At 52.9% G+C, this 21,451-nt stretch overlaps 1 protein-coding gene across 1 annotated transcript; it reads right to left on the bottom strand.

Moving 5' to 3' along the window:
- Positions 1 to 1,118: 1,118 nt before the first annotated feature.
- On the bottom strand, positions 1,119 to 21,090 carry LHX2 (LIM homeobox 2). The gene is made up of 5 exons (XM_072960098.1): positions 20,095 to 21,090; positions 18,383 to 18,585; positions 17,082 to 17,485; positions 11,246 to 11,451; positions 1,119 to 1,996 (listed from the first exon to the last, which is right to left on the bottom strand). The coding sequence occupies exons 1-5, from the start codon at positions 20,212 to 20,214 to the stop codon at positions 1,709 to 1,711; spliced, it is 1,221 nt and encodes a 406-aa protein (XP_072816199.1). The 5' UTR covers positions 20,215 to 21,090; the 3' UTR covers positions 1,119 to 1,708.
- Between the last annotated feature and the right edge of the window lie 361 nt (positions 21,091 to 21,451).

Genomic DNA, 21,451 nt, shown 5'->3' with positions numbered 1-21,451 from the left:
CATGATGGCAGAGGAAAGGGAAAGAGACCACAGTCCTGGGCTGTACTGCTCCTCTGCCCAATTCTGCCTGGCTGTTTTCTCCTCAAAGCAGCTATGATTTTCCCTCTGGATTGTCAAACTGATGGGCCACTGTGGGGCACTTTGCTAGATAGCTGCTGGAACAGAGGACCCTACTGCAGGGCTCAGAGCAAGGAATGAGAGAGTGAGATGTTCAGTGACAGACACCACACCTACTTGATGCATCAAGCAATGACAGGCAATGCCTGGATACACACATTCCTGCTCTCCACCTACAGAGTCCTGACTCTGTGTCACTTGTTTACTTCATAAAATATACTGAGCTCCTACTATAGGCCAGGCCCTCTGCTGGGCCCTTCAACACACCTTACTTCACCCTCACTACAGCTGTCATGTAAGGTCATGATCGTCACCCTCCAGCTGAGGAAACTGAAGCCCGGAGAGGTGACATGACTTCCCTCAGCTCACACTGCTCAACAGTAGAGATTCCAACCTCATTCCACCTGGCTCACATTCTCCATTCCCTCTGGATGCATCTTTTCTCTGGGTTTCTGAGGTTACCTTTAGAAAAGGAAAAAAATTAGTTTGGTTTCACCTTCTTGGAAGATTTTTAAATTTTGTGTCATTCATTACATTCACTCCTCATGGGGAAAGGCCCCCCCTCATTGCCTGACACACCCTTCCAGCCCAGAGAAGAGCAGAAAAGGCAGGCGTAATGACTTCTGACCTTTGTGTCACAAGTATCCAGCAGAGCATGCTTATTTAATATTTGAAACAATAAATGAATGAGTGGTATTTACTTACATGCTCTCCACGTAGTACATATCACACATGTTAAGATGATCTCTTGTCCGTCTCTCCTTCCACTCTGAATTCCTCTACGGCAGGGACTGTGTCTCCTTCATCTCAGGATCCCAACAAGCAGCCCAAAGTCTGGCACAAAAGAGGGGCCCCACCAATATTATAAATAAATATTTATAAATTATTATGAGTAAATATTATAGGTAAGCAGGGGGAGACCCTGGAATTTATTTCAGGGCTTCGGTAAGACTCTTACGTCCTGTGAATTTCACACCTAACTAAACACCAGTAGCACCAACTAGTTTCAATAAGTGGTTTTATTACTGGTTAGATTTTACAAATTCTGATATTCGAACAGACTTCCACCTTAAAATTCTAAAACAACAAAGCGACCGTTGGAGGGGGTTTGATTTTTTTTCCTTTTTTTTTTTCTTTTTAGGACTATTCAAAGTAACAAACTTTTTTTTTTTTTTTACATTTTTTGCTCTGGTCATAAATATACAGAGAGAAAAAGAGGGAGAGAAAAATGAACAAGTCATCCAAAGTATGGAGATAAAACAGTATTCCTAAGGCACGTGGCAGTCTTTGAAAATACAGAAGCTCTAGCCAACTTAAATTATTTGTTGTTTTTCCTCGCTCAGTCCACAAAACTGTACAGAGACACAAATGTTGTGTTGCAGACAGATCTTCCAAGTAATTCCTCAGTCCACACCGCTGCGTCAGCCGGGCGCGCAATTATTTTCTTCCTCAGTTTCCAGGCGAGATCCTAAAATGTGGTTAGTTAGTTGCTCAAAGCCTCTATTTTAAAATACACTTGGAATTCAACTAAAGATAATTTCTTTTTTAAAGAAATTGTGGGGCAGGGGCGGGGGCTGGGGGCCGCGAGTCATTAGAAAAGGTTGGTGAGAGTCGTTTGCGAGGGGCTGTGAGGCTCGTGGCCCTCCAGGTTGCCAGGCACAGAAGTTAAGACGGACGTCACAGTCGGCAGGGTGGGGCTAGTCAAGTCTGTGAGGGTGGTGGGCGTGCTGGAGGGGCTGAGCGAGGCGTTGGACAGCTCCGAGGCCGGCCCCGACGGCGTCCCCGTCTGCAGCGCTGCCTCCGTCGACTTGTCCACGCCTGTGTTTTCCTGCCGTAAGAGGTTGCGCCTGAACTTGGCCCGGGCGTTCTGAAACCAGACCTGCGTGGAGGAGAGGGAAGGGCTGGTCAGAGGAAGCCGGGCAGGACCAGAGAAGAGCTGAGCATCCCCTCCCGCAGCCGACTGTGTAACGCAGAGATGCTAATCCGTGTCTCAACGATGGGGTGGGGGATGGGGATTAAAAAGTCAGGCTGCCAATATTTTGTTCTTAATACAATAAAAATGTCCTTTCCTCTAATTGGCTGCTACAGGGTTTCCCCTTTTGTAAGATGTTTCCAGAGCTGAGCTGCACTCTCCAGGATCGTAGCCACACTTGGCTACCCAGCACTTGAAACGTGACTAGCCCCAAAGTGGCTGATCCGTAGGTGAGATTTGAAACCACAGATTTGAAAACTTGGTATGAAAAAAATAAGAGGTTGAATATCTCAATAGTAAGTTTTATTTTGATTACATGCTGAAATGATAATATATTGGACAAAGTGGGCCAAAAAGATAAATTCTTAAAATTAATTTTATGGGTTTCCTTTTGATTTTTTTAACGTGGCTACTGGAAATTTTTAAACATATGTGGCTCACATTGCATTTCTATTATGTTCTGGAAGATTCACACAAACTAGATCTCGATCATTTTTCACAATGGTTGAGAGATTCGGGTTTCTCGGCAGTCATCTTTCAAGCAGGCAAGAGATCCCGCAAGTTCTTATGGGTGCGGTTTTTTAAGTTTTTCATGGTAAGTCTGGGAAACACTAGAATGGTGAAAAGAACACACAGGACTCAGTCAACAAAGAGTTACTAAGAGGAAGAGAAAGACGGGGATCTTAATCCCCACCACCATCCGTTGGAGAAGCCGCTGGCATCCTGGACCACTGGGTTTCAGGTCTCAGGGCAGAGTGGGCAGAGGGGGAACAGCTGCCCGATTAAAGAAAGGCCCAGGAGGTTGTGAGCCGCAGATTCCCTCTCCCAACCTGCCACGTCCCAGTACCATTTATGAGGGAGGTGGGGGGGTGGGCCACGTTACTGAGCTTGGTATGAAAGGAATGCCAAAGAAAGAGAATAAGGGTTTGCTTTCATTTTCCCTTGGGCGCAGACACACACACACACATCCACACCCACACCCACAACGCTGCCCACAAGCCTGTACACATGAAGACAAGCATCAAACCTCGCCTACACAGCGCCCTCTCCCAACTAGGACGTCCACCCGTCGAACTGCACAGAGATCCAGCTGTACCCTGAGATACTCAAAGTACTTCGGGAGAAGCCCAGAAAACCTAGGGGGAAGGGGGACAGGGTGGGAAGTTATGTCTCCCAAAGGGCAGGGCCTTTTCACTTCCCTTTGCGTGAGGAAAACACCCTCCAAAAGGCTCCCTGTAAAACAAAGGGCCTTGGGGAATTTTACAGATTCTGGGGTGTCCAGCTGCATATTTCCAGATGTGCCTGCATCTGCTGTCTTCCCAGTGTCTCAGACAGGGATGGGAAGGGCCGACGCCAGGCCCCACCCTCCCCTAGGGACCACCCCAGCTTCAGAGGCCTGTGGCCTCAAACCCACTATTTGGTGGCCTGTTACCACGTGGGCTCAATTAAGAAGCACAGCCTCAAGAATTCTGTTGTAAAGGAGACACGGACCCTGTCAAGGCAGGAAACAAAGCTCTCTCCCCAGCACGCTGGGTCTTTCCAGAAAGAAAGCACATTTTCCCTGGCCTTCTGCCCAAAGCAAGCCCATCACCTCTTCCAGGAGCTCACAAATAAGTCCAGCGCTCTAAGGCCAGCCTCAACAGGCACTTTTTGGGAGTGGGGGCTCCTTCCCTGCCCCTCCTGCAGAAATCTGCAGGGGTGAGACTCCGTGTCTCTCTGGCCCAGAGAATGACTGATGGAGAAAATGATGGAGGAAGCGCCAAGAGGCCCTCAGAGAAAGGAGGCGACTTCCCCGAAGTGTCTTTGAAGACTGGGGATGAGAAATGCCAGAGTCCTGGTGTCACCTCTTGCCACCGTCCTGTCCTGAGTGTGTGTGGCTCCGTGAGTGCCCTGTGCATCCGACTCTCTGAGCAGTAGCTGGAACAAGCAGCCCCGGGGGCAGCTCATGGCCCATCGGTCCGGGGCTCCAAGCCCTTGGGAAGGGCTGGAACCAGTTAGTTACTGGCTGTTTGCTATTTCTCTGGCGTTGCCCCTAACAGTGGTTTGTAAACAATGACACCATCTTCCACAAGTGCCTTCTCTGCTTTACTGGATCCGAGGCGCTGGGAATCTGGTGGATGAAAGTCAACAACTCAACTAAAAGCCAGCTGCTGTGGGGGTTTGTGTTGAGTTTGTTTCTCACCTTAAGCCAGGCTTCACCAGAATTCTCCAGGGTATTAAAAAAAAAAAATCCCCTCCCAAGAGGTTGTTGGGGCAAGTACCCTGTCTAAGTCATCTTCATGTCCCTGGGGATGTGGTACAGGGACTGGCAAAGATTAAGAATCAGTCATATGCATTGAGTCAATAGTAATAGTAACAGACAACTTTTATAGATCTCTACGTGCCTGGCGCCAGGCTACCCTCTGACGTGCACAGTCACAGGTTATCTCCATGATAGGCCAAGGAGGGGGTGATTGCCATTATCCCCATTTTATAGATTTAAAACCAGAGAGGCTGAGAGAGGTGAAGGCACTTGCACAAGGTCACACAAAGGCTAAGCTGAGACTAGAATCCGGGAATCCAGGATTATCTGTCATATAAAGTCCATGGTTTCCTTACCACATGATCCTGAGTGAGTGAATCAGTGAATGAATGAATGAATGAGGGAACAAACACAGAAGCAACTGTGGTACAGTGGAAAGAGCACCAGCTGTAGCTTCCAGTTCTGGTTGTGCCACTGACCAACCAAGTGACCTTGTGCTAGTCTCTTACCTCTGGGTCTGCCTCAGTTTCCCCACCTGTATGACAGGAGGGTTGGACCACCCCACGCACTCTCTATGGCCTTCTGGGGCTCTGGCAGGCTGGGATTCTAGGGCAGCTGCAACAAGGAAGGTGATCTGCTCCACCTATCCATCTTCTAACACCAGCAGCCCTCTCTCTTCATCCGCAGGAAGTGCCTCAGCCTGCTGCCCAGGGGAACCCAGTAAGTCCTGGGTGGATGAGGAAGCCCACATGGCTGAGTGCCACCTCCTCAGACACCCACTGGCCCTGTGGGCTCACAAATCCCCTCCCTGGGGCCCTTCCATCAAGGAGACCAGGAGGGCCAGTGGGAAACCTACTTTGACCTGCAAATCCCCTCCTGGGTTGCTAAGGAAACCAGCCAAAAGACACAAGCTTCATGCCTAAGGATGTCACTGGCATTTTTTTTAATAACATCAAAACTAATGGCTGTATCCAAAGCATCCAACCAGACGGGACACGCAGAAGTCATGACACAGCCACTCCATGCAGTTGCAGAGGAAATGTCTCATGGTGGACATCATGTGAAGGAAAAAAATAACAAAACTACGTCCTCTGGTATTGCAAGTTCATAAAGCAAATAATAACAACGAATTATTATTCACTCGCTAAGTGCAAGGCAACATCCAAGCAAAGTTCTAAGCATTTTACATGTATGAACTCCCATTAGTGTCTTACAAAGTCGGCACTAATACTATGGTCAGGTGAGGAAACTGAGGCCCAGAGCCCAGCCAAAGATGTGGAGCTGAGACATGAATCCCAGCAACTGGGTCCTCGTCCTTACCCGCTACTTAACCCCCAAACTACACGCCTGGATTATTGGTTTCCTGTGTCCTCATAGGGTAATCCCCCCCCCCCATTTTTCTAACCTGTCTGTATGGTGATTCTATTGTTTTATAAACTTTAAAAGTTTTCTTTAAAGAACCAAAAATCCTGAGCACTGGACTGGACATCATGACCCCTTGGTTCCAGCTCCAGGGCTACAACTACTTTGCTGTGAGGCCTTAGACGAGTTACTCCACCTCTCTGGGCTTCAGTTTCCTCTCTTGTAAAAAGAGATTTGGGCCAAATCATCTACGAAACTCCATCCAGCTCCAACTGTCCATCACTAGATCAAACACTCCCTACAGCTCTGTGCAAGAGACAAGCAAAATAATGCTCATTCTGCCCATTTTACAGGTGGGGAAGCTGAGGCCCAAGGAACTGAAGTTACTGGCCCTAGTGGAGACCTCACCTCCTCAGGGAAGCCATTCCTGACTACCTCCCTCCCTAGGTCAGGTCCTCATCTTTATGCTCTTGTTGCAACCCTATACTTTTCCATCCTAGCCCTTCTAGTTTATTTTTGTCAAGAGTTAAATAAGGGTTATGTGACCAAATACACTTGGGAAATGTTAGATGAGACAAAATTGAATCTCTTCAAGATTTCTCAATGCCTGTATGATTGCCAACATACTCTGATCTCCAAGAGAAAGACACAATCTTTAGCATTTCCCAAACTTATTTGGTCCTGGAATCATTTAAAAGATATTTTTTTTTATGATGAGCTATTTCAAATATATGGAAAAATACAGATTAATCTTATCACCATTTTAATTATTTATACAATATCTTGCTGTACTTTGTCTCCCCTCTGGACTGTCTGTTCCAGCAGGGACTGTTCACTGACAGGGTCACCACTTAATTCTCAGCACCGCAAGTCCTGCACAGAACATGGCAGGTTGGTACATTTGTTGAAGAAGTGAACAAACAGAGGAAAGCTAGTGTACTCAGTTCCTGAGTTCTCATACAGGTTAATGATGACTAACTAGTCATCTGAAGAATATTTTTAAACTGTTGGTTGTTAAAATGTATTTTCTTTGAAAGTCACGCTAGGAACCCCTAAGGAGATCTCCTCTCATCCCAGTCAGTCAGCTCACTAGCCCCCTCCCCAAGCTGAGGGCATCTTAATATTCTGCCTTCCTGGCTGTTCCCCGGGAAGGAAGAGAGGTGACTCAGAGGTGCATGGAAGTGCTGAGGAATGGTCTCCAAGAACTGGCAAAGCCTAATATCTAAATGGACCTCTGTCCAAGGGCCATTCTGCCTCCTGATCACCTTGCCCACTGATGACAAGTGAGTACGGTGGGCGTCATGCTGCTGATGACAATTTTGAGCATTTTTATGCACTTTACATAGGGCTTCACAACAGAATTCCTGCTTCCTACCAAGACATGGCATCTACGACCCACTCCTTCCCTTGCTCCCATCTGTACTGCTGCATTCATTCGGCAGCTAAATCCAAGGGCGGAGGGTGCTGGGAATCACAATCCCTACACTGCGCTGTGTTGGAAAGAGCTGTGGAATCAGGCCAATCTGAGCTTGACTCCTCATCACTTGTTAGCTGTGAGATTCAGTGCAAGGGTTTTTGCTTCTCTGAACCTGTTACCTCATCTGCAAAATGAAGATAATTAAATTTTTTAAATGTGTGCAAAAAGGGGTGGTAGACTGAACCCTACTATGTAAATGTGTGTGAAGTTAATATGCAGAGTCCCTGATACATACTTTATAAATTATACTTTATGTCATCTTATTTACTTCTTGCAACTGCCTAGTGAAGCATTACTATTATCCCCATTTTATAGCTGAAGCTACTGAGGCTCAGAAAGGTTAAGCCACTTGCTCACGATCACTCAGAAGTAAGTGGGAGGGCTGAGTCTGGTCCTCATATCAGCTCCAGCTTCCAGCAGGGATACTGGGATACTGCATCCCAGGCCTGCCATGTTGGTGGTGCTCATACATTACAAATTCAATAACAGCCTAGAACCCTAGACAGACAGACAGACAGACACATACACACACACACACACGCACACACACATCCTACGTCATCCACTTCTGGGAATTCAGCCTCAACCCCACCCTGCCCTTGCCATGCAGACACACACTCTGAAGGGTCAAAGTGGACCACAACCTGCAGGGGGCACCCAAGGCCTAGCACCATGAAGCTGGTGTAGCCAGTGATGAGAAACTATTTCATGGGCACCTACATTGTACCAGCAGGCAGCATGCTGTAGCGCCTCCCATTTATTGTCTCAATCCTTAGGAACCCTCAGGATACAAACTATCAATATCTCCACCTCAAAGACAAGGAATAAGACTCTGAGAGGAGATATTAAGGTGTCCAAATCACACTGCTGGTATGTCAGAAAGGATCTGAATCTGTATGTTACCTTCTACACCACCAGTTGCCTTGCTCCAAACTGCCCACATCCCATCTCCCTCAGCCAGCCCATCAGTAGTCAACACCTGGGAGAGAGCCCCACCTTGCCAATGCCTGGCTCCCATATCCTCAAATAAATCACTTCATCTCACTAGTTCTTAAGCTTCTCATCAATAAAATAGGCAGGAACATATTAAGCTAAGGAAGACCAGTGGCTGGAACGATAATGCTTTGCAAACTGCTGCATCATCATGAAGTGTTGTGCTGTTAGGGAATATTAAGGATTTGTGCAGGAGGTCTGGAGGTCTGGGAGGAGGGAAAACAGTGGTCTGATGTGCCCTAGGGTATGGCCATCCTCACGCCAACAATGTACAAGCCCTCACGCTCAGATGTAGTCACTGCTGGGCTGGCTTAGAGGAGAAAGTGCAATGCCTGCTCATCAGACGGGCCTGGATTTGGATCCAGCTCTGCTACTTACCAGCAAAGTGTGACGTGGGGCAAGTGGGAATCATTTGAGCCTCAAAGTTCTTATCCGTATAGTGGAGGAGAAGGGATCACGATGTCTGATAATGAGGACTCAATGAGCAAATGTGTTTCACTGGCCTTTCAAAGTACCTGACACATAGCAGAGCGCTGAAACATTTATGGATTAGTAGACACACCACTATGTCAGTGCTTCTCTCTCTCAACTAGTCCCATGCCCCTGGCTTTTCTGAGTCCCCATGATAGAGGGGACATGCAGATGTGAACAGGATTCTGGGGGGGAGGGGCAAGCCTAGATCCAGGTCATTCAGGTGACTCTTTCTTCACATACAGGGTAGGTAGGTAGTTGGTCTCTCCCCTGGTTTCCTGCACAACCCCCTCTCCCAACTGATCACATTATAGGGAAACTGACTGTGGTCTGTCTCGGCACCTAATAGGTAAATTTCTTCAGGGCCAGGACTGTGGTTCATTCATCTTTGTGTCCCCAGGGCCTAGTGCCATTAGGTATTTGGTCAGATAAAAGAATGAGAGATAACGATTCTGGAACTCCAATGGGCTCCTAAATCAAGCCTCCTGCCTTACCAAGGCCAGCAGAGATCAGCTCTTCACTCCAGATTCAGACCCCACCATGGGCACTTACTCTTTATTTTACTGAATCTGGGTAACTGGTGAAGTACATGCCCTAATGGTGCCCATTTTACAGATAAGAAAGCTACCGCACAGAGAGGGTAACTAATTTGTCCAACACACACCACCAGTGAGTAGACAGGCAGAACGGAATTCAGCTCTGCCTAACTTCAAGCCCCTGCTCCGGGCACTTGATTCACGGACTCCTCCCCGTCGCCAACTCACCATAACGGCATCTAGACAGAGGAGGGGACTACTAACCAGAGAAAACGCGGCGACCGCAGGTCTTCAGTCCAAATTCGCCCAGAGCTGAGGAACAGAGGGGGCGCCATGGAGGGTCCCCTGACCTAAACCCCAAAAGGTGAAGTCCGAGGGAAACGGACCAGCGGGATCCGAGACGCACACAGCCGCAGCAGTATCCCCGTCCCTTCTGGAACCCAAGCTAGAGCGACCTTCGGGCAAAACCGACCCAAACAGGAGGGGCGGGGTCCGCACGGAGCCGCAGGGCGCGGGGCGGGCCCAGAGAGGCGCATCGGCGCCCCATTGGCGGCCCCTCACATCCCTCTGCTACGTCACCGAAGCCGAGCGAGACCGAGCTGCCCAAAACCCCCTCGCTGGAAGCCGGGCCAAGGCGGCCTGGGGCCCCCAACTCCCCGGGACCTTGGCCCGCCGTCAGTCCCATCCCTGCCACCGCCATCACTCCCAGAATGCTCTTCTGAAAATTCTGACAGACTCGCAAGAAAACTTACGGCAGTTTCACAGCCTTCAGGGCCCCTCGTCCTCACCCAGTCGGTGCTGCCGCCCACCTCCCGCCCCTCATTCTCGGAAGACCTGGAGCTGGAGGGCGGGTCAGACTGGCCTGCACTGGAATCCCAGCACCACTCCTCCTGACGGTCAGATCCCTTCAACTCTCAATTTTCTCACCCCCAAAATGTGCGCTGTTAACCCTACAACCACACACTGGAATAAATTGGTTAAACTTGATGTAAAAGGAGATATTCTCCCATCTTATTATTGTACAGCTAGGGAAATTGAAGTCTAGCCCCAGAATAATTGTTTGTATTAGTTAATATCAGTCAGTTAATCTAGTTAATGTCATTCTTAGCTTCCATCCACTGAGCGGTTAAGTGTCAGCTACTGTGACGGACACTTGCATTATCTCAGTGGCTCCTACAATTAAGCGGGCAGTATAATTTCTTGTGAATAAGTTTCTTCTTCCATTTCACATGTAAGGAAACTGAGGCTCAGAGGAGTTAAGTGACTTGCCCCGGACCAGGAAATGAGTTAGCAGAGGAGCTGAAGATTTCAGAAGTAGCCCCAGGCTCTGCCACGAGTTTAAGTCTTACAGGCACCTGGGACTCCCCAAACTGGGGTTCTTACATCTTTGGGATGACAGACCATTGGGAAATCTGGCGAAAGCTCTGGATCCTCTCTATCAAGAAATCGCTCTCACATACAAGTGCAATACTGCTAGGTTTCAGAGGCGCCCATCTACTTCCACCCAGGAGGTCGCCCTAATCACCCTCCCTCACCAAACCCTGCTTCTGGAAGAGTCTGAGAAACAACAAAGAAACAGAAGGAAAATCTAGAGAGAGACAGAAAGAAAGAAACGAGAGAGAGCAAGTGAGGAGCAAGAAGCAGAAGGAGCAAATGGCTAACAGCAGTTGCCTTGGACAGGCATCCTGGCATGAGGGGCCAAGGTGGGGAGGGGAGCTGTGGATTTATCTGAAATGCTTGAACCTTTTACAACATGAACATATTTGAGTGTCATTTGAGTAATAAATAGCAACTAAGAAGTGCTTACAAAAAAGAAAAGAGACTGTGTAGACAAAGAGGCAGAGGGGCACACAGACACAAAACAGAAACACTGAGGGACAAACTTAAAGAAGACAAAGTTAGAAAAAAAAAAGATTGAAATACGGCTAGAGACAGACAGAAGAGATGGAGAAAGAGAACGGAGAAAGATAAACAAAGAGATAGGCAGACAGAGCAGAACGTCCTTCCAAGGCCCATGGCTGTGGTGGGGTTCCACCCCAGGCCCTAGCCCCTACCCCCAGCCCCGGCCGGCTGACCTGGAGGACCCGCTTGGTGAGGCCCGTCTTTTGTGCGAGCTGCTTCAAGTCCTTGGCGTCAGGGTTGTGGTTAATGGCAAAGTAAGACTTCATGGTCCGAAGCTGGTGGTGCTTGAAGGAGGTGCGCATGCGCTTCGTCTTCTGGCTGCTCGGGTAGGGCTGGTCGCGGTCTAGGTGCTCCGCATCGTTCTCGTTGCAGCTCAGCGCTGGGGAGGGGACGCAGAGGCAGCAGGTGAACCTCCTGGCCCGGCCCCAACTACACTGCCAAGTCCACACCCACCCCACCAGTGCCAAGTGTTTCTAGCCTCTGGACCACACTGCAGGCACCGCACCCTGCTGGGATGGAGATATTATCCCCATTTTATAGATTTACAGGCAAATTTGAGGTTCGGGGAGCCATCTGCCCAGGGTCACTCTGCTAGGAAATGCTGGATTCAAACCCAGCTCTAGGAGAATCCAAAAACCATTCTGAGCCATCATGTTACAATAATAATAATAATTAATAATAACAATAACAGCAGCAGCAGCAGCTACAACTTGTTGATGGCTTATTAAACTCCAGATGATGCGCTAAAGGGCTTCACATGCACATTCTCGTCCTTAAAAACAACCCTCTGAGCCAGGTATTATTTCCCCCTTTTTACAAATGTTGAAACTGAGGCTCAGAAAGGGAAGTCACCCGACTGCGGGCACAGCAGGCCCACCATCTTCCTCTTTCCCCCTGCACTCTCTATGGAGGAATGCAATCTCCAGTCTCCCCCTTCCCTGCACCCCCGCCCAGTATTTGGGGCAGGCACCTGGAAATCACAGACTTCCACTTACTTTCCTTACTCTCCACTCACTTTCATTCCACCCTCATCAGTTTCCACACCTAGAAGTACTGCACGACCCGTAGGCCCTGGGCAACAGGCACTGGGCTGAAGGTTGGAAATTGTACTTTGAACTTTAATCCTCACCACTGCCTTGTAGGGCAGTTGCTTCCCAGTTTTACAAATGAGGTGAATGAGGCAGGGAGGTTAAGTGATCTTTGGAAATCTCATGGAGTAGCAGAGTTCTAACCGGAAAGGGGAGGAAGATGAAGGGAGAAGTCAACATGTATTTGACACCCATGGTATACCTGTGGCTCTCCGTAGATCATGGGGCCTTTACTACTCTAAGAGGTGGTTACTACTATTCATCCCATTTCAGAGATGAAGAAACTAATGCTAAGGGAAATGAAGCCATCGGCACATGGCCACACCACTGGTAACGGCTGAGCCTAGATTCAGCACTGCAACCCTTGCAGTTTCTTTCCACTACATCACAAAGGCAGGCAAAGATGAAGTATGACTCTTTGGGGAGCCCGTCCCCATCCAGAAGGGGCCCAGCTGGGACCTGGCTGCCAAAGCCTGGAAGGCACTGGGGGTGGGGAAGAAGGGTAGAAACCTCAGAAAGTTGCTTGGCAACCTGGCGGCTGATGGGGACATGCAGGACCCTTCTCCAAGATCCTCTCTTCCAATCCTGGGCCATCCCACACATTAGGCCTTACTTTGGGAAACGCCTCACAGGAGATTAATTCAGTCTGCCTAAAGTGGGCAACTGGAGAGATAACTCCTGTCTCATCACATGCCCGTGATAGAGCTGCCAGATTTAACAAAGAAAAATACAGGTTCCCCAGTTAAATTTGAATTTCAGATAAACAATGAACAGTTTTTTAGTATGATGTCTCCAATATTGTATGGGACATACCTATACTAAAAACTGATTTGCTTTCTGCCTAAAATTCAAATATTGCATAGTATACACATATACTATAAAATTATTCACTGTTTATTTAAAATTCAAATGTTGCATGGGATACACTTACACTAAAAATTTGTCATTTACCCAAAATTCAAATTTAACTGGGAGTCCTGCATTTTTTCTACCTCAGAAATACTCCTGCTCTTCTGGTGACCTAATCCTCCCCTGCCCAACTGAGAAGGAGTCCTTTGCAGAAAATATTTGTAAGATGCAGGTCTTGTCCCTAACCTTGGAGCTGTTAGCAAGTGGCTACACTTCCTAAGGGCCCCTTCCCAGATGCACCCAGGCACCCAAGTCCTCCACCCGTGCTGTACTCCCACTGACAGCGCCCAGAGTGAAGAATGGGGATCCAGCAATTTAAAGGGGATCAGAGCATGACTCCAAATGGGATCCATGGAAACTGCCCTGTCCCCTGCTGTGGGGAGCAGACCCTTTTCATGCCCCTAAGTCCCCAGCTCCACAGGGGGGTGGGGCAGGGCTCCCCATAGGGGATCTGTGGGCCCATCCCTCTGCCCAGCCCCCACCTAGGCCTTGCTGCTATTAATGAGCTCCATGGGGACCCGGGCGCCCCACTCACCCAAGGGACGTGCCCTGAGTGTTGCTTAGATGGGGGGAGGTGTTTCAGGGGAGGAGAAAGAAAGGGCAGAGAAAGGAGAGAAAGAGACAGATGTAGAAAGACAGAATGAAGAGAAAGAAAAGGAAGGTTGGTAGGGAGGAAAGATGGACAGAGCCAGGGAAAAGAGAGGAGAGACAGGAAAGAAAGCAGTGGAGATGGGGAGAACCAGAGAGACACTGCTACAAAGACAGTAAGAACTCAGGAGAGACAGAGAGAGAGCCTGAGGGGACAGTGAGGCCCGGGAATAGGGGGGATGTTGTGTGATGCAGGGTACAGGTTAAGGAACTGAATCCTAGGGTCTCAGAGAGACTGGGTCCCTGTAGGGAGGCCTTTCCAAAGCTGTTACAGGCTGGGAAGTGGTGAAAAGGGGAAAGAGGGGAAAGGATGAGAGGGCAGAGAAGGAGCTGGCCCAAGGTAGGGAGGCCTAAGCTGGCCAGTGGCTGAATCAGGGGGCTGTGCTGGGGGCGGAGAAGCCGCCACTGGGCCCAGATCTGTTCGTGCCCCAGGCCCCCTCACTCCAGCCCCCAGCTCCAGGGCTGGGTGGAGATTCCCCAGGATCGGATCCGGGGAGGAGCAAGGGGCCGAAGGGAGGGGAAGGACCAAGCTTTCTCTCTCTCTCTCCCTCTTTTTTTTTTTTTTCCTCTCAATTAGGCCGATTCAATGGAGCTAAAGAGCTCGTAAAATCATGAATAATTTACTCGTGATCTGTTATTAACCCATCGGGTTTCGAGCTCTTGTCGCTGGGACTGAACCTGTAATCAAATCTGACTTCGCCTCATTTTACTAAAGACGAGATTGTAGGTTCAATTGTCTAAATAATGGATTGGAATCAAATCAGTAATTACGCCGCCAGGCACACACATACAAAAAGCTGGGGCTCAGGGAGGCCCGGGCGACCGGCCGGTCCGCGCGGGACTCCCGTGGCCGTGCGGCGCAAACCCCGGTGCAGAGCGCTTGGCCGGGGCCCCTCACAGGCTCCGGCTGCCTTGGTGGCGCCCCCGGCCCGCGGGCAGCCACGCTCCGGGCTGGGGTAGGTTTCAGTTCCGCCTCCGAGACCTCGGCTGTGCTCTCGGACCAGAGGGGCAGCCGGAGGAGGGCCACCGCGGCCACCGCCCCGGAAGGACTTTCCGACCCTGCGCCCCGCCACTCGGTTTGTCCTTCCCTAAACCGAGGGCCGGGCACACCGACGGCGTCCCCTCCCCACTCTGCCGGAGCTCGCCACCGGGTAGTAAGTTGCCGCCTTTCCACCACCCGACTGTCCCCCAGAGCGACAAGCTTTGCAGCTGGTTGGTGTGGCTGGGCCCCTGGGTGTGGGACACGTACACAAACAATCTCGAGTCCTCACAATCAGAAACACGCACATACACGCCAGCACACACACTTGCGGGGACACACCACTGCAATCACAAGCTACCGTAGCCCTCCTTCCAGTCCCAGCAGCCCAGAGGCCCACACTGCGGCCATTTCTCTCCTGCGGGCGCCGGGAATGGAGGGAGGGGGATAGTGGCCAGACCTGGGGAGGCCTGGCGGGACGGGTGCGGCCAGGGAGGCGCCCCCTTTTCCCAACCTAGTCCCGGGAGCCCCGAGTAAGCGAGTCGCACAGTCACCAGTAACGCGCCGAGCGCGGTTTCTACCAGCATAGGAAGCGCGGACCAAGGCCAGAGATACGAGATCCGGGAGAGAAAAGAAGGCAGTAACAGAGAAACCGGGAGGCACACGCAGAAAGAGAAAGGGGGTGGGGGCCTAGAGAACCGAATGGGGCGAGGGAGAAGAGAAGGGCCAAATTAAAAACTAGGAGATGGCATGTGTGGAGAAGTCTTGTAGAGGTGCCAGCTCCTCTGAAACTCAGCCTCCAGCCACATCTTGTTTGGTGTAGCACAGCCTCGCCAGGGAAGGTGACAGAGCAGCAAAAAGCACAAATAAATCTCTGTATCTTCTACCTTTCCATTGTAAATCAGGTTGTGAACCTGCATGCCCTGGAAAACATAATCCTGCTCCTCACTCACTATGCACTCTGTGGCCCAGCCTGCATGCTGCTTCCTACTGGAGGCCGACCCCATTTGATAAATAGATGCGGCTTTGTTTTGGGGGACCTATTCTGGACTTGGTTAATCTATTCAGGATGGTGGGGGATGAGGAATGGAAGTTTTGGAGATTGGCACCTCTGACAGAGCCTTCAACAAATCTCAGGCAGACCTGGCTGTAGCCACCTCACCATTTACCAGAATGGGCGGCAATTTCCTCCCAGCTGCGCACACAGAGACATACATGCCCCATGATCACCCAACAAGCAACTTCGTTGGAGCAAACCAGGAACCCCCACCCATCCCCATTTACCTCCCCAGGCAGCTCAGATTCCTAAAGGTCAAAATAATCCTGACTTAAAAATAATCCCCACCACAGCCCTCTTTGCACAGTCCTGGCTTTTTGGTTTTTGTTTTGTTTCCACTTGTGCTTTAGACTAAGGGGAAAAGGAGGAAGAAAACCGATTCTTCCAATCCGACTCTATTGTAAACGAAAGAAAAGTAACTGCAAATAAACTCTATCAAGTTCAGAAGCCCGGGGAGTCATAAACCTTTCCTGGCTCTGCAGACTTCGGGCAGATGTTGATGGTTCAATTTACCGGGCCTCAGAACCTCCGCAGCTGTCCTGAGCGGGGAGGGGCGCGGGAGGGGTCAGAGCTCTCCCCGAGCGGCCCGGGGTCCAAAGACGCCGGAAATGCGAAATCCACTCTAACCCTGCGCAAGGCCAGGAGTACTCCCTTCTCACCCCGGGCGCCGGCTTCCGAGGGCGCTGTCGTCCCAGCGCCCCGCTGTCGCCCGAAACTCCAAGGAAGAACCCCGGGGAAAACTGAGACCTGGCAGAGCAGGAGGATCAAATGGTCACTACGACCCGCCTTTGCTCAAAAGGTTCCTTGGCTGGTTTCCCAAGCCTGCCACCTCAGGACACTTCGTATGACCCGCCGCAGGCCAGGCGGAGCTTGGTGGCCCCGGACACTGCCAGCCCTTTCTCTTGGGACCCCCACCGCCCTGCCTCGCTCATCCATCGTCCCAGATCCTCTTCCTCAGCCGCGCCAAACAAGAGCCTGTTTGGTGTCGGCTCTGCCTTGCTTTATTTTTCCTTGCACTTTCTGCCCAGCAAAGTGGGTAAAAGGCCCAAACCAAAAGGCTGCCTCTCAAAAATTTCTCAGCGACGAGGTTCTGCACTCGGCACATCAAGACCACTAACACACCCTCTCCTCCCGCCCCAGACGCAGGCGCACGAGCTGGAGCCCTAGGAGTTAATGTCCCTGCTGCCAGGTCGTCCGGCGATTAGAGCCTGGGGAAGCTGAAGGCTGGAGTACCCAGAGTGCTCTGTATAGCACACTGAGATTCACTCCGCTCTCGGCCACTGACGCCGCGCACTTTCCCTCAACCCGTCGGGGCGCCTCGCACTCACCAGCGTTGTAGGCCGCCAGATCCGCCCCGGGGCCGGGGCTCTTGCGCTTCCTCGGCCGCCCCTTCTGCACTGTGCCCACACCATTGTAGTAGGGAAGACCCAGAGGGTTGGCCCCGGCTGCGCCCAGCCCCGCGCTCTTGGCAGCGGCAGCTGCCGCCGCCGCGGCCGCCACGTCCGCGTGGTTGAAGTGCGCGGGGTACTCGCCCTGCAGCAGCGCCTCGAAGTGCAAGCGGCAGTAGACCAGGCTGTCCTTCATGCCGAAGTGGTCACCTGTGGTCAGCATCTTGTTACACGTGGTGCACGTGAAGCAGTTGAGGTGATAAACCAAGTCCCGAGCTCGCATCACCATCTCCGAGGCCGAGATGCCCAGGTGGCAGCGGGCGCAGCGCTGCACAGAGAACCGCCTGTAGGGACCATCGAGGGAGGGACTGTGGGGACACACGGTTGGGTACCCCCCATATCCCTCCTCCAATGACACTGCTGCTACTGGAGGAAATCCACTCCTCAAGGTGGACAACCAGGTCTTAACTTGGAGGATGGGAGGAGAGGGAACTAGACTTTGGCCCAGGTCTGGCCCTACCCTGAAATACAGTTCCCCTTAACCATTTTCTTGCCTACCAAGGCTTTACTTTACCCAGAGTCTGAGCAAGCTTTAGGAAAGCCTCTGCTTGGGAAGGAGGGGGAAACTTCCTAGTTATCCCTCCCTTGCCCTCCACACTAGTGCCTGGAAATCCTGCAGACCTTTATAATTTGCTAGAAACAGAGTAGGGAGAGAGAGGCAGAGGCAGAGAGAGAGAGAGAAAGAATAAGCAGACCTAACCCTAAACCCAGAGAGGAGAAACAAGGAACCTGGAGCCTGTTAGTGATTCCGGTTCTTTAATCCTGGCCAGCTTTCACTCCCATCTCCAGGAAAGACCCGGAAATACACCCAATCCGATACCCCCAGCTCTCCCTCCAACTTTGTTTCACCAACCCAGGCAGTTTGGGGTGTCTGTTTCTTTTCCCTCTAATTGACCCAAGAAACTTCAAAGGGAGAAAGGGGCAAGGACCCCCCCTAACCCAAGCTTAGTTTTGGTCCAAGCTCAGAAGAGGGCTGTTTTTTTCTGGGTCCCTACACTTCCAAGAGTTCCCTCAAAGTGCTGTTTTAAAAGGTTATCATCTAATTTGTACTGGCTTGGAGAAGCGGAGACCTAGGTAGGGAACCCTCCCTTTGGATTGGAGGGAAAGGCGACCGGATATTATGGCGTCTGAGATGAGGGGTCCTGGATGCCCAGGGAAGTGGGTCCCGAAATGGGGGCTACCTGTAGTAGTCTTCTTTGCAGTAGATGCTTCCATCTTTGCTGAAACAGGTGAGCTCCGACTCCAGGTTGAGCTTGCACTCGCAGCACTTGAGGCAGCGCATGTGCCACTGCTTGTCCACCGCCAGCAGGTAGTAGCGGTCCGAGATCTTGCCCCCGCAGCCGGCGCACAGCGCAGCGCGATCACTGCTGATGGACGGCATGGTCTGCGGAGGGAGGGAGGCGCGAGACCGCAGCGCCTGCGTCAGCCTGCGACCCCGCCGCCGCCGCCGCGGGGGAATGGGCACCCGGAGCTCCCTCCGTGTCTCCGGCTTGCCCTAAACGCGGAGGGCGCCGCCAGGGTGTGCGGTGCGCTTCTTCCACCCCAAAAGGCCCATATCCAGGGTGCCCAGAACCCAGGCCCGCCCACGGAGCCCAAGCCAGCCACAGGCCCAGGACCGGCTGCTGGCCTGGATAGATCTTCCTCTTTAGGTCTCCCGCTTCCTGTCGCCTCTGCTCTTTTTCCAGAAAGGCTCATACTGTGTTTGAAGACTAAGGCCGTGGTGGCTACTTCAGCCAAGCCCTCCAAAAGCTCCCCCCAAACTGTTTCTTAAAAGGAGCCACTCCACTAGGCCCCAGGAAAAGGGGTAAGATGACCATTAAAAGTCACCCTCCACACAGACTCCTCTCCAGAGATACCGTGAAGTTCCTGGCCTCTAATCCTGGCGATCTCTCAATCCTTAAGCCGAAGGTTTAGGCCAGGGCAAATCGCACAGCAACCTCTGCCCCTCCACCACCTCTTCCACATTGGCTGGGGCCCTCTTGGGTCCTGGGAGATGGTGAGTGGGGTGCATGGGCACCCTCAAAGTCTCTGAGTGCAGGACAGGCCCAATCCAAACCCTCCCCTGTCCAAACTGACAGGCTGAGAGGGTTTAACCTGGGAAGAAGAGTTCGAAGCAGAGGCACTGGGCAGCTTCTCTTGCTTTCCAAGCAGAGAAGCTTTATTCATGCTCCCCACCTCCTCGGCTTCTAAAGGTCTCTTCTGGGCCCAGCTTGCACAGTGTCTGCTCTTCTGGCCCCTAGGGAAGTCTGAGGCAAGGAACTGGGTCTATTTGGGGCTGGGCCGGTGGAGCCAGGTGTGGAGGTCTGAATGGACTCTCCTTCCGCAAGAGCCAGGCCAGAGCCTGAACTCCCAGCCCTAACCCGGCGAAGTAGGGAGGCCCAAGATGCGATCAACGAAAAGCGCTGGCCCAGACGACTTCGACCCCTGAAATTGCGCTGGGGAGGAAACCCCGATTGCCAGGAGGCGGGGAAAGGCCCAAGTCTGCTGGAGCTGCCGGTTGGTTTGTCCTTCCCCGCGCCGCAGGCGGCGCCGCCAGCAGCTAGAGCCGAGTGGTGGAGAGCCCGGGGCTGGCGACCAAAGAGCTGGAGAAGTGAAAAGAGAGTGATCCGGGCCGCGGGTAGGACTTCGCTCCCACTTCGGGAGAAATGTTCTCTTCCACCCTCCGGGTCTAAAATTTCGGTTTTAACCTTGTTTCCCTCCTCCTCCCCAGCAGCCGGGTTTCCCCCGAGCGGGGAGCTACGGGCCTTGCATCCTGTCTACAGATCCCCAGCGTCCAGTCCCGTACGGCACGAAGGACGCTCCTCAAAGTGCCCCCAAACTTGGGAGAGCAGAGGCGCAGACCGAGCCGGCCCCGTCCCAGCTTTTGGCCCCAACCCCACAGCCGTGCGCCTACCGTCTCCGTGTCGCCGCGGTCGATGGCGGAGCTGATAGCGGGAGCCTCGCTCTTGGCCCTGCGGTCCATCTCGTCGATGACCCCGTGCACCTCGGGGCCCGACAGACTGTGGAACAGCATCGCGGCGGGACCGGCGGGGCCGGGGGCGCGGCTCCTCTGCGGGAGGGCTTGCCCCCCGCCTCAGCTGCCTGGCGCTCCCCGGGCTAACGGGCCCGGTGCATCGCCACCGCGGCCCCGGCCCCGCCCGAGCTCGGCTGCGCCCCCAGGCCGGGCTCCGGGCCCTGGGCGCCCGCGGGCCAGGACGCCTCCCGCCGAGGCGCGGGGGCAGCTACATCGCGGGGCGCCTGGGCGGCGGCGCCAAAGCCAGGGTCACAAGGGCACGGGGCGGGGGGCGGGCGTTGGTGCGGGAGGGGGCGGGAGACCAGGGCAGAGGTCGGCGCCCGCCGCGGGCGCTTTCACGCCGGGGGCATCGCCCGCCCGGCTTCGGCGCCCCGGGCGCAAAGCAGGAGCGCAAACTCTGCCCGAGGCGGCGACGGCTGTGGTCAGGGCTCACGGGGGAGAGACTAGGTGCCCGCGGCGGCCCAGCTGCCTGGACCTCTCCCCTCCCCGGGGTGGGCCCCCAGCTCAAGGCGACCCGCTTAGACGCTGGGTCGGCTACTGGAGTAGGGGTTTCTCCGAAGCCAGTGAGCCGAGCAGAGACACCGGGAGAATTGAAGAGGAGGAGGAGGAAGAGGAGGAGGAGGAGGAGGAGGTGGAGGAGGAGGAGGAGAAAAAGGAGGAGGAGCAGAGTGGGAGGAGGAGCCGCGGGCCGCAGGCCCAGCCGCGCGCAATGCTCTCCAAGAGCGCGCCGAGCCCAGCCCCGGCTCTGCAGTCCGCGCCAGCCAAGCGTCCGCGCCTTTTCTACAGCCGCGCCTGACATCACGTCCTGCCGCCGCGCCATTGGCCGCCCGGCACCCCGGCCCTGGCAGCGCGTGCTCCGGGAAGGCGGGAGACCCGAGAGGGAGGGGAGCAGCAAGAGGAGGAGAGGAGCGACGAGATGGTGGGAGCTGGTGGGCGAGGCTGGAGGGCGGGGGCGGGTGGAAGGGAGGGAGGAGGGAGAGCGCGGGGTTTGGAGTTTTAAGCTACGAACAGTTTCCTGTGATTTTTTTCGGGAAGGAAAATTAGACCTTTTCTCCACCCTAAGAAGGCGCAGCCGCTAGAGGATGCTTGAGAAGGTCTCACTCCGGTCTCCTCTTGGCCCAGAGCCGCCCCTCGGGCACCGGTTGGGAAGGCAGGCCCGGGGCAGAGCTGTGGGAGCCTTCGGCCGCTTCCTGCTGAGTTCTGCCTTCGGCCTAGGCTCCGCGCCGCGGGCTGCGGG

This window comes from Vicugna pacos, chromosome 4 (assembly GCF_048564905.1).
Source record: "Vicugna pacos chromosome 4, VicPac4, whole genome shotgun sequence".
NCBI lineage: Eukaryota > Metazoa > Chordata > Mammalia > Artiodactyla > Camelidae > Vicugna > Vicugna pacos.
The sequence above is the reverse complement of the archived record's forward strand: the minus strand, read 5'-3'. Positions and strand labels throughout refer to the sequence as shown.